The 13,706-nt window shown below is 45.1% G+C and overlaps 1 protein-coding gene across 3 annotated transcripts in view; it reads right to left on the reverse strand.

The window, feature by feature from the left end:
* FOXJ2 (forkhead box J2) overlaps window positions 1–13,706 on the reverse strand; it is a 39,546-nt gene that overhangs the window by 21,881 nt on the left and 3,959 nt on the right. For all 3 annotated transcript variants that reach the window (XM_063962524.1, XM_063962522.1, XM_063962523.1), the window contains exon 2: window positions 2,471–2,789. In XM_063962524.1, the coding sequence (XP_063818594.1) occupies window positions 2,471–2,789 (319 nt within the window). The remainder of the gene's footprint in view (window positions 1–2,470; window positions 2,790–13,706) is intronic.

A 13,706-nucleotide genomic window follows, 5' to 3' on the forward strand; every position in this document is an offset into this window, starting at 1 on the left:
GCATGAGACGGAGTCTACAACCCACACAAGTGGCTCAGGTAGTGCAGCTCATCCAGGATGGCACATCAATGCGAGCTGTGGCAAGAAGGTTTGCTGTGTCTGTCAGCGTAGTGTCCAGAGCATGGAGGCGCTACCAGGAGACAGGCCAGTACATCAGGAGACGTGGAGGAGGCCGTAGGAGGGCAACAACCCAGCAGCAGGACCGCTACCTCCGTCTTTGTGCAACAAGGAGGAGCACTGCCAGAGCCCTGCAAAATGACCTCCAGCAAGCCACAAATGTGCGTGTGTCTACTCAAACGATCAGAAACAGACTCCATGAGGGTGGCATGAGGGCCCGACGTCCACAGGTGGGGGTTGTGCTTACAGCCCAACACCGTGCAGGACGTTTGGCATTTGCCAGAGAACACCAAGACTGGCAAATTCGCCACTGGCGCCCTGTGCTCTTCACAGATGAAAGCAGGTTCTCACTGAGCACATGTGACAGAGTCTGGAGACGCCCAGGAGAACGTTCTGCTGCCTGCAACATCCTCCAGCATGACCGGTTTGGCAGTGGGTCAGTAATGGTGTGGGGTGGCATTTCTTTGGGGGGCCGCACAGCCCTCCATGTGCTCGCCAGAGGTAGCCTGACTGAGATTAGGTACCGAGATGAGATCCTCAGACCCCTTGTGAGACCATATGCTGGTGCGGTTGGCCCTGGGTTCCTCCTAATGCAAGACAATGCTAGACCTCATGTGGCTGGAGTGTGTCAGCAGTTCCTGCAAGATGAAGTCATTGATGCTATGGACTGGCCCGCCCGTTCCCCAGACCTGAATCCAATTGAGCACATCTGGGACATCATGTCTCGCTCCATCCACCAACGCCACGTTGCACCACAGACTGTCCAGGAGTTGGCGGATGCTTTAGTCCACGTCTAGGAGGAGATCCCTCAGGAGACCATCTGCCACCTCATCAGGAGCATGCCCAGGCGTTGTAGCGAGGTCATACAGGCACGTGGAGGCCACACACACTACTGAGCCTCATTTTGACTTGTTTTAAGGACATTACATCAAAGTTGGATCAGCCTGTAGTGTGTCTTTCCACTTTCATTTTGAGTGTGACTCCAAATCCAGACCTCCATGGGTTAATAAATTTGATTTCCATTGATAATTTTTGTGTGATTTTGTTGGCAGCACATTCAACTATGTAAAGAACAAAGTATTTAATAAGAATATTTCATTCATTCAGATCTAGGATGTGTTATTTTAGTGTTCCCTTTATTTTTTTGAGCAGTGTATAAAATGCACACACACCAGGATTACTGGACAGAGAAACAACTCGCATATTCCAGGAAATAATATAAATTCCATAAACCTACAGTGGCGTCTGGCATCTATCCACACACGGTTGCAGCGTTACACGTCCATGCATTTACAATATATCTCCAAATACAATAATTCTTCTAGGAACTGTACAGTTATCACACACATGAATATCCAAATGGGATCCCTATTCTGTCTGATTGTTAGCGGACTTTTATAACTACCTACTTCCAGAGACCTGCTGTACACCACCTATTGAATCCTGCCTATTATATTAATACTATGAAACATTACTATGGTTTAGAAACCTTGATTAACCATGTTTTAATGCTTAACAATCATTAACAATTCATAGTTATTAGGCTTATTTTCCACATTTCAATAAAACCAATTTTTTTACTGCTCATTGTTCCTATTACATCTGAATTAATGTAGATAGACTAAACATTAAAACATACAAAGTACACTGAGATAAAAAAAAAAAAAAAAAAGAATGTTAGTTGTGGTTTTCTCCTGGCCTATAGGATCGTTAGGGGAGGAGCTTGTGGAGTCTTAGAGAATGCTAGACCGATTTAGCCTGGTTCACCCTCCCTATTTCTCTGTTGTGAGTGTGAATTTACTGCATTGGTTCACCTCACTGAAATGAAGATCACAAGAAACAAGAATGTGGGATAATACCAGGAGGATTATCTTATATCTTTTTCCCCCGCAGTATTTAAAAAAAAATGTTTTAGTTTAAACCAGCCAACCTTCCTAACCTTCTTCTGCTTACTGTTGCCTCTGCTCGAATTACCCCCTTTAACATACAGGACTTCTCCCGTGCTGCTCATCTGCCAAACTCATTCTCCCGCTTTTTAAAACTGTCCACCTGCCTGCATTGTTTCAAACGTGCCCTGAAAATACACCTCCCCAACACCCCATGCACACTGATGCCCTCTGTCCTCCTTCTCATCTCATCCTAGCTAACCTCATGGTTATACCTGTTCACTCTCACTGAAACTGGGAGCTGTCACAGGCAGGACCCTCCACCCTCTGGGTTCTCAGCCAGCACTATCCTTTCTGTCCGCCCTCCCAGGGCACTGGGTCATTGAGTGCTACTGTTATTAGCTGTCACTTATCTCATTATAGCAATGCTCTGGGCTACAGAAGAACTATATCAGTGATCATGTTACCTTCCATCCCACACCGGCGTTGCGGTAATACGGGAAGTTGTCGCAGATCCAGCGGTAGATCTCACTCAGGGTCATGCGTCTGGCAGGTGCAGAGTTTATTGCGTACTGGATGAGATTGGCGTAGCTGTAAGGGGGTTTCCCATCTCGGTGGGCAGCCGCCTCCTCCTTGGTTAGCATGGCGTTGGGGTCAGTGGGAGATCCAGGTCCTTTTCGTCCTCCTGTGCCCCCTTGGGACCCTTTCATAGCAGCTTGGATGGTCAGCTGCGGGAGCCAGTCTATGGAGGTCAGGCTGCTACCCAGGTCCGACGCCATCTTGGGGCTGTGTAAGTGAATTGCAGCTGTATAAATCCAGAACTGAGAACAAGGCTATGCTATAATGTCGCTATATGCCTCTATGATATTATTAACTGAGAACAAGGCTATGCTATAATGTCGCTATATGCCTCTATGATATTATTAACTGAGAACAAGGCTATGCTCTAATGTCGCTATATGCCTCTGATATTATTAACTGAGAACAAGGCTATGCTATAATGTCGCTATATGCCTCTATGATATTATTAACTGAGAACAAGGCTATGCTCTAATGTCGCTATATGCCTCTGATATTAACTGAGAACAAGGCTATGCTATAATGTCGCTATATGCCTCTGATATTATTAACTGAGAACAAGGCTATGCTATAATGTCGCTATATGCCTCTATGATATTATTAACTGAGAACAAGGCTATGCTCTAATGTCGCTATATGCCTCTGATATTATTAACTGAGAACAAGGCTATGCTATAATGTCGCTATATGCCTCTATGATATTATTAACTGAGAACAAGGCTATGCTCTAATGTCGCTATATGCCTCTGATATTATTAACTGAGAACAAGGCTATGCTATAATGTCGCTATATGCCTCTATGATATTATTAACTGAGAACAAGGCGGTGCTATAATGTCGCTATATGCCTCTATGATATTATTAACTGAGAACAAGGCTATGCTATAATGTCGCTATATGCCTCTATGATATTATTAACTGAGAACAAAGCTATGCTATAATGTCGCTATATGCCTCTATGATATTATTAACTGAGAACAAGGCTATGCTCTAATGTCGCTATATGCCTCTGATATTATTAACTGAGAACAAGGCTATGCTATAATGTCGCTATATGCCTCTGATATTATTAACTGAGAACAAGGCTATGCTATAATGTCGCTATATGCCTCTGATATTATTAACTGAGAACAAGGCTATGCTATAATGTCGCTATATGCCTCTATGATATTATTAACTGAGAACAAGGCTATGCTATAATGTCGCTATATGCCTCTATGATATTATTAACTGAGAACAAGGCTGTGCTATAATGTCGCTATATGCCTCTGATATTATTAACTGAGAACAAGGCTGTGCTATAATGTCACTATATGCCTCTGATATTATTAACTGAGAACAAGGCTATGCTATAATGTCGCTATATGCCTCTGATATTATTAACTGAGAGCAAGGCTATGCTATAATGTCGCTATATGCCTCTATGATATTATTAACTGAGAACAAGGCTGTGCTATAATGTCGCTATATGCCTCTATAATATTATTAACTGAGAACAAGGCTGTGCTATAATGTCGCTATATGCCTCTGATATTATTAACTGAGAACAAGGCTATGCTATAATGTCGCTATATGCCTCTATGATATTATTAACTGAGAACAAGGCTATGCTATAATGTCGCTATATGCCTCTATATTATTAACTGAGAACAAGGCTATGCTCTAATGTCGCTATATGCCTCTATGATATTATTAACTGAGAACAAGGCTATGCTCTAATGTCGCTATATGCCTCTATGATATTATTAACTGAGAACAAGGCTATGCTCTAATGTCGCTATATGCCTCTATGATATTATTGACTGAGAACAAGGCTATGGTCTAATGTCGCTATATGCCTCTATGATATTATTAACTGAGAACAAGGCTATGCTATAATGTCGCTATATGCCTCTATGATATTATTAACTGAGAACAAGGCTATGCTATAATGTCGCTATATGCCTCTATGATATTATTAACTGAGAACAAGGCTATGCTATGTCGCTATATGCCTCTATGATATTATTAACTGAGAACAAGGCTATGCTATAATGTCGCTATATGCCTCTATGATATTATTAACTGAGAACAAGGCTATGCTCTGTCGCTATATGCCTCTATGATATTATTAACTGAGAACAAGGCTATGCTATAATGTCGCTATATGCCTCTATGATATTATTAACTGAGAACAAGGCTATGCTATAATGTCGCTATATGCCTCTATGATATTATTAACTGAGAACAAGGCTATGCTATAATGTCGCTATATGCCTCTATGATATTATTAACTGAGAACAAGGCTATGCTATAATGTCGCTATATGCCTCTATGATATTATTAACTGAGAACAAGGCTATGCTATAATGTCGCTATATGCCTCTATGATATTATTAACTGAGAACAAGGCTATGCTATAATGTCGCTATATGCCTCTATGATATTATTAACTGAGAACAAGGCTATGCTATAATGTCGCTATATGCCTCTATGATATTATTAACTGAGAACAAGGCTATGCTATAATGTCGCTATATGCCTCTATGATATTATTAACTGAGAACAAGGCTATGCTATAATGTCGCTATATGCCTCTATGAGATCATTCTGGTCCCTTTGGACCTCTGCAACTTTTTACTGTGCACCAGTTTGCAATAACTATGCAGCAAGGGAGGGGGGGGGGGGGGCAGATGTAACATGTGCAGAGAGATTGGGGGGGGAAATCAATTATTGGCGAAGGGGGTGAAATTCTGTTTCACCAGCAGTCCCACTCGCACCCTTTGCCCAGCCAATTCACACCTTTGTTCACTCAGAAGTGCTCACTACCCTATGGGGTATAAAACACTTTTGCACGAGATCCCGCTGCCGTAAAGCACGACATGTGCCGCGCAAATTCAGGCGGGCTTATCCGTTCGCTCTCAACTGAATTCCCCCCTAAATGTGAGCGAGGCATGTCCAAACTCCGATCTAAAATGCAGTGTAAAAATAAAGCTGAACAGCATCTGCGGGCTACATGCAAACGCAGCCAGTATTTACCCTGCATGCAGAAATAATAAATTGTATTTGCCTTCCTTGCAGTGCAACATGGCTTGTTCCTGATACTAAGGGGGACATGTACTAAGCAGTGATAAAAGTGGAGAAGTGAGCCAGTGGAGAAGTTGCACAATCAGCTGCTCTGTATACTTTTATAGTATGCAAATTATAAATGTTACGTCAATGCTGATTAGTTGCTATGGCCAACTTCTCCACTGGCTCACTTCTCCACTCTTATCACTGCTTAGCACATGTCCACCAAAGTTACTTGAATTTATTTTATTTTATTTTCCTTCGTTTTGCTCTCAATTAAAAATCAGCCTCCACACAATGGGGAAACTGTGAACTGTCCCTAACGATGCAGAAATACAAAATATTCTGGTAACAATCCTACAAGAAAACCTAAATTAAAGTATAATTAAACAAAACATATCTGGTTCACACTCTGGAACAAGTAGTGGGAATTTACGAAAACTGGTGCAAAGCAAAAAGGTAGTGTTAGTTATATCAGCCATCTGATTCTTGCGCTCATTTTCTAAACTGTACTAAAACATACTGGTGTTGGTTACTATGGGCAACGGTAGTTTTGCCTTTACACGCGTTTCACAAATTTCTCACAATGATCTACAGGTTGTGTCTTCCATATCCAAAATTATTTAAATACTGTATAAAATGACCCCAAAGGGTATGTGTATAAGGTGTATATGACATATAAATACACTCTGTGTTTGGGTCCCATCCCCAAGATCTCTCATTATGGTACAGATGTGTCCACAGTTATCTTGGCTAGTTTGCTGCGCCTAGACACAACATGGTTTATTAACATAAAACCCTTCATCTATTGTTCTCAGCTGCAATACAATACAGAGAACAATACAGCAGGTGATTAAGTCATTACAGCAGGGGATTAAGTCCGACTGCCCAGTCTCAGTTAATCCTATTAAAGGTCAAGATAAACATGGACCCATCTGTATGCAGTAATTCCAAACTACGGAACATCCGATATCCAAAATACCCCTGGTCCCAAGCATTGGGATATGGGAGACTCAACCAGAACTTCAAAAATCACAATAAAATAGCCATTGGCTGACACTCATATTGTCAAACTGTGTTGCTGCAGCTACAGTAGTGTTCATTCTAGCACCCTGCACCTTTCAAATCCTGTGCAGTTCTCTTTCCTATCTGGGGTGTTGATCTCTGCACTGGTGCTTCTCAGCACACACAGGTCTGTATCACAGCACTGTGTAACAGATCAGAGTGTGCTGAGAAGCATCACAGCAGAGAGCGACACCTCAGGCAGGAGAGAGGAACTGCATGGATTTTGAAAAGTGCAGGGTGCTAGAATGAACACTGTACAGTATGTCTCATTTTATCTATGGGGTCAATGAAATTAATAGGCACAATTCTGGGGTTTTACTAATTGTCAGCTTAATTTTATACTTCAGGTCACGTATATTTGCCATATATGGTACCCCCGCAGATTTTCGAGCACTCCTTTATGGGTTGCAAATGAAAATCTGTGCTGTGGAATCGCATTCCGGAATGGGTTTTGCACCTAACTGAATTGCCCCCTATGTGTACACACATCTAAATTGTATCTTTCTTAGAATGTGAATTCTGGTTTATGTGTACTAGTGATTTTGTAGGTGTAACTCTGTGTACCAGTCCATTTGGCCAGCATGGTGGCACAGTGGCTAGCTTTGCTGCCTCCCAGCACTGGGGGGTATGGGTTAAATTCCAACAGGGCCCTATTTGTGTGTAGTTTGTATGTTCTCCTTGTGTTTGTGTGGGTTTCCTGGCACAATCTACTGCCATGGGCCAGAAAATGTTGCAGTATTTACAAAGTTCTGATAACTGTATCACAACTACATGCCTGAGAGTGACTGGTGCAGGGAGTTGAATGTCTCTGATAGGTGTAGATGTCACATATTGTTCTCGTTATATGTACAGCTGTCACATTGTATCATTCACTATCTTGTCAGTCTGTAATAATGTACACCCATCTGTATATCCGACTCTGCGTGTAGCAGTCTGATTTATCATTATAACGTGACATCACTTCTGTATTGTATAAAACATAAAACTCCCAAACCACATTTCTGTATTTTATATGTCCCACATTGCCTGCCCCACATTGTCTATATGTCTGCTCACCGTTAGCTCTGCCTGGCCATTCCCATCCACTCTGTCAGCCTCTGCCTGCCCAATCCCCCACTCTGTCAGCCTCTGCCTGCCCAATCCCCCAGTCTGTCAGCCTCTGCCTGCCCAATCCCCCAGTCTGTCAGCCTCTGCCTGCCCAATCCCCCAGTCTGTCAGCCTCTGCCTGCCCAATCCCCCACTCTGCTTGCCCAATCCCCCACTCTGTCAGTCTCTGCCTGCCCAATCCTCTACTCTGCCTGGCCAATCCCGCACTCTGTCAGCCTCTGCCTGGCCAATCCCCCACTCTGAAAAAACGAAAAGAAATGGTCGCACAAACGCAATGAATTTATCAAATTTTTAAATCAATTATGTGTGTTTATTCTTTCCCCGCTTATCATTAAGAGGATATCGCAATATTGTGAACTGGGGGAGGTGCTCCTGGAATAAGGTTTGGCATGAAAACAAGCTAAAGAAAGAGAAGTATTCCGTACTAGGGCACACTCAGAAGCGAATACACTGCCCAATCCTCCACTCTGCTTGCCCAATCCCCCACTCTGTCAGCCTCTGCCAGCTCAACCCACCACTCTGTCAGCCTCTAACTGCTTAAATTCCCCACCCTGTTAGCCATGACTTGTACACCCCCCCCCACCCCCAATACTATCTGCTTCTACCTTCTCCTCCACTCTGCCTGCCCAATCCCCCACTCTGTCAGCCTCTGCCTGCCCAATCCACCACTCTGCCTGCCCAATCCCTTCCACTGTCAGCCTCTGCCAGCCCAACCCACCACACTGGTCAGCCTCTAGCTGCCTAAATTCCCCACCCTGTTAGCCATGACTTGTACACCCCCCCCCCACCACCCCAATACTATCTGCTTCTACCTGTTGAGCCCTTGCTTTCCAACCCCCTACACGGTCAGTCTCTGCGTTCTAACCCTACCTCTGTTAGTATGGCGATGGCCTCTGCCTGCCCAAGTCCCACTCTGTCAACACTGCCTGCCTTTTTCCTACACTGTCAGCTTCACCCTGCCTATCCCCACGCTGTCAGCTCCATCCTGCCTATCCCCACGCTGTCAGCTCCATCCTGCCTATCCCCACGCTGTCAGCTCCATCCTGCCTATCCCCACACTGTCAGCTTCTACCTGCCTATCCTCACGCTGTCCGCTTCATCCTGTCTAACTCACACTGTCAGCTTCTGCCTGCCTATCCTCACACTGTCAGCTTCTGCCTGCCTATTCACACACTGTCAGCTTCATCCTGTCTATTCCCACACAGCGGGTTAAGTATGATTTTCCAATGGACGTGACAGCTAACTGCTTTCCCACACAGCTTATCCTTCCTCTCCCCCCACTGTCAGTTTCAGTCTGCCTATACCCACACTGTAAGCACCATCCTGCCTATTCCGACAATGTCAGCTACATCCTGCTATCCCACACTGTCAACTTCATCCTGCCTATCCCCACACTGTCAGCTCCATCCTGCCTATCTCCACACGGTCAGCTCCATCCTGCCTATCCCCACACGGTCAGCTTTTGCCTGCCTATCCTCACACTGTCAGCTTCGTCCTGCCTATCTCCACACTGTCAGCTTCATTCTGCCTATCCCCACACTGTCAGCCTCTGCATGCCTATCCCCACACTGTCAGCTCCATCCTGCCTATCCCCCCAATGTCAGCCTCTGCATGCCTGCACCCACATACTCAGCCACTGCCAACCAGTCCAACTACCTAATCTGCCAGTCCAACCCCACCCTTTTACACTCAGCCTGCCACCCTCTTCAGTTTCCCATTCTGTCAACCTCTGCCTGCATGTTTGTTTTCTACAAACTGTCAGAATGCCGTGGTCTGTTTCACATAGGCAAACCACATCTGTCTACTACACACTGTGATTGTCAATTGTCCAAATTCATTGCTCACTGTATCCCAAGCCTTCCTGTCCCCAGTGTTGTCTGTCTCTATGCACAACCTTGTAAGTGCTGGTGACTGGTTACCTGACTGACAGTATATCAGTGTAGCTATGGCTGTAGGTATATATGTGTCAGACTGTAGCTCTGCCTGTATGTATATATGTGTCAGACTGTAGCTCTACCTGTATGTATGTATGTATGTATGTATGTATGTATGTATGTATGTATGTGTCAGACTGTAGCTCCGCGTGTGTGTGTGTGTGTGTGTGTGTGTGTGTGTGTGTGTGTGTGTGTGTGTGTCAGACTATATACTTTTATATGTATGTATATATGCATCAGACTGTAATACTGCCTGTGTATGTGTGTGTCAAACTGTGTACCTTCCTGTGTTTATATGTGTACCTGCCGGTGTGGATATATGTGTCACACTGTGTACCTGCCTGTGTGCATACTGTAATGTGTCAGACTGTGTACCTGCCTGTGTGCATGTGTATGTCAGACTGTATACCTGTCTGTGTGTATATGTGTGTCAGACTGTGTACTTGCCTGTGTGTATATGTGTGTCAGACAGTATATCTATGTGTGAGAGACTATACTTGTCAGGCGTGTCTGTGTGTGTGTATACCTGTCAGGTGTGTGTGTGTGTGTGTGTGTGTATATATATATATATGTGGCAGACTGTGTACCTGTGTGTGTGTGTGTGTGTGTGTACCTGCCTGTGTGTGTGTGTACATATATATATATGTGTGTGTGTGTGTGGTGTGTGTATCAGACACTGTATACCTGTCAGGCCTGTGTGTGTATGTGTATAATGTGTATGTGTCAGACTGTGTACCTGCCTGTGAGTGTGTATGTGTGTGACACTGTATACCAGTCAGGCCTGTGTGTATGTGTGTGTGTATACCTGTCAGGCCTGTGTGTGTGTGTATGTATATATATATATATAATAAGAATTTACTTACCGATAATTCTATTTCTCGGAGTCCGTAGTGGATGCTGGGGTTCCTGAAAGGACCATGGGGAATAGCGGCTCCGCAGGAGACAGGGCACAAAAAGTAAAGCTTTTACAGGTCAGGTGGTGTGCACTGGCTCCTCCCCCTATGACCCTCCTCCAGACTCCAGTTAGGTACTGTGCCCGGACGAGCGTACACAATAAGGGAGGATTTTGAATCCCGGGTAAGACTCATACCAGCCACACCAATCACACCGTACAACTTGTGATCTAAACCCAGTTAACAGTATGATAACAGAGGAGCCTCTGAAAGATGGCTCCCTAAACAAAATAACCCGAAATAGTTAACAATAACTATGTACAAGTCTTGCAGATAATCCGCACTTGGGATGGGCGCCCAGCATCCACTACGGACTCCGAGAAATAGAATTATCGGTAAGTAAATTCTTATTTTCTCTATCGTCCTAAGTGGATGCTGGGGTTCCTGAAAGGACCATGGGGATTATACCAAAGCTCCCAAACGGGCGGGAGAGTGCGGATGACTCTGCAGCACCGAATGAGAGAACTCCAGGTCCTCTTTTGCCAGGGTATCAAATTTGTAAAATTTTACAAACGTGTTCTCCCCTGACCACGTAGCTGCTCGGCAGAGTTGTAATGCCGAGACCCCTCGGGCAGCCGCCCAGGATGAGCCCACCTTCCTTGTGGAATGGGCCTTAACAGAATTAGGCTGTGGTAGGCCTGCCACAGAATGTGCAAGTTGAATCGTGTTACAAATCCAACGAGCAATCGACTGCTTAGAAGCAGGTGCACCCAACTTGTTGGGTGCATACAGTATAAACAGCGAGTCAGATTTTCTGACTCCAGCCGTCCTTGAAATGTATATCTTTAAAGCTCTGACAACGTCCAACAACTTGGAGTCTTCCAAGTCGTTTGTAGCCGCAGGCACTACAATAGGCTGGTTCAGGTGAAACGCTGACACCACCTTCGGGAGAAAATGCGGACGCGTCCGCAGCTCTGCCCTATCTGAATGGAAACTTAAATAAGGACTTTTATAAGATAAAGCCGCCAGTTCTGATACTCTCCTGGCCGAAGCCAGGGCCAGTAACATAGTCACTTTCCATGTGAGATATTTCAAATCCACCTTCTTAAGTGGTTCAAACCAATGGGATTTGAGGAAATCTAAAACTACATTTAGATCCCACGGTGCCACCGGAGGCACCACAGGAGGCTGTATATGCAGTACTCCTTTGACAAAAGTCTGGACCTCAGGAACTGAGGCCAATTCTTTTTGGAAGAATATAGACAGGGCCGAAATTTGAACCTTAATAGATCCCAATTTGAGACCCATAGACAATCCTGATTGCAGGAAATGTAGGAAACGACCCAGTTGAAATTCCTTCGTCGGAGCATTCCGACCCTCGCACCATGCCACATATTTCCGCCAAATGCGGTGATAATGCTTTGCGGTGACTTCTTTCCTTGCCTTAATCAAGGTAGGAATGACTTCTTCAGGAATGCCTTTTTCTTTTAGAATCTGGCGTTCAACCGCCATGCCGTCAAACGCAGCCGCGGTAAGTCTTGAAAAAGACAAGGACCCTGCTGAGGCAGGTCCCTTCTCAGAGGTAGAGGCCACGGATCGTCCGTGACCATCTCTTGAAGTTCCGGGTACCAAGTCCTTCTTGGCCAATCCGGAGCCACTAGTATCGTTCTTACTCCTCTTTGCCGTATAATCCTCAATACCTTTGGTATGAGAGGCAGAGGAGGAAACACATATACCGACTGGTACACCCAAGGTGTTACCAGCGCATCCACAGCTATTGCCTGCGGATCTCTTGACCTGGCGCAATACCTGTCCAGTTTTTTGTTGAGGCGAGACGCCATCATGTCCACCATTGGTTTTTCCCAACGGTTTATTATCATGAGGAAAACTTCTGAATGAAGTCCCCACTCTCCCGGGTGAAGATCGTGTCTGCTGAGGAAGTCTGCTTCCCAGTTGTCCACGTCCGGGATGAATACTGCTGACAATGCTATCACGTGATTCTCCGCCCAGCGAAGGATCCTGGCAGCTTCTGCCATTGCACTCCTGCTTCTTGTGCCGCCCTGTCTGTTTACATGGGCGACTGCCGAGATGTTGTCCGACTGGATCAACACCGGTCTTCCTTGAAGCAGAGGTTCCGCCTGGTTTAGAGCATTGTAGATTGCTCTTAGTTCCAGAATGTTTATGTGAAGAGACTTTTCCAGGCTCGTCCACACTCCCTGGAAGTTTCTTCCCTGTGTGACTGCTCCCCAGCCTCTCAGGCTGGCGTCCGTGGTCACCAGGATCCAATCCTGTATGCCGAATCTGCGGCCCTCCAGTAGATGAGCCTCCTGCAACCACCACAGAAGAGATACCCTTGTCCTTGGAGACAGGGTTATCCGCTGATGCATCTGAAGATGCGATCCGGACCATTCGTCCAGCAAATCTCCCTGAAAATGTTTTGCGTGAGATCTGCCGAATGGAATCGCTTCGTAAGAAGCCACCATTTTTCCCAGGCCTCCTGTGCATTAATGCACTGATACTTGGCCTGGTTTTAGGAGGTTTCTGACTAGGTCGGATAACTCCCTGGCTTTCCCCTCCAGGAGAAATACCTTTTTCTGGACTATGCCCAGAATCATTCCTGGGAACAGCAGACGTATCATCGGAAAACACAGCTGCGATTTTTGGAATATTTAGAATCCACTCGTGCTATCGTAGAACTACTTTAGATAGTTCTTTTCCGACCTCCAACTGTTCTCTGGAACTTGCCCCTTTCAGGATATCGTCCAAGTAAGGGATAATTAAGATGCCCTTTTCTTTGAAGAGAGTCATCTTTTCGGCCATTACCTTGGTAAAGGCCCGGGGTGCCGTGGATAATTCAACGGCAACTTTTGAAACTGATATTGACAGTTCTGTATCACGAACCCGATGTACCCTTGTTGAGAAGGGCAAATTTGGACATGGAGGTAATCCTTGATGTCCAGGGACACCATATAGTCCCCTTCTTTCCGGTTCGCTATCACTGCTCTGAGTGACTCCATCTTGATTTGAACCTTTATGTAAGTGTTCAAAGATTTCAGATTTAGACTATGTCTCACCAA

Source organism: Pseudophryne corroboree, chromosome 3, assembly GCF_028390025.1.
Source record: "Pseudophryne corroboree isolate aPseCor3 chromosome 3, aPseCor3.hap2, whole genome shotgun sequence".
Classification (NCBI taxonomy): Eukaryota; Metazoa; Chordata; class Amphibia; order Anura; family Myobatrachidae; genus Pseudophryne; species Pseudophryne corroboree.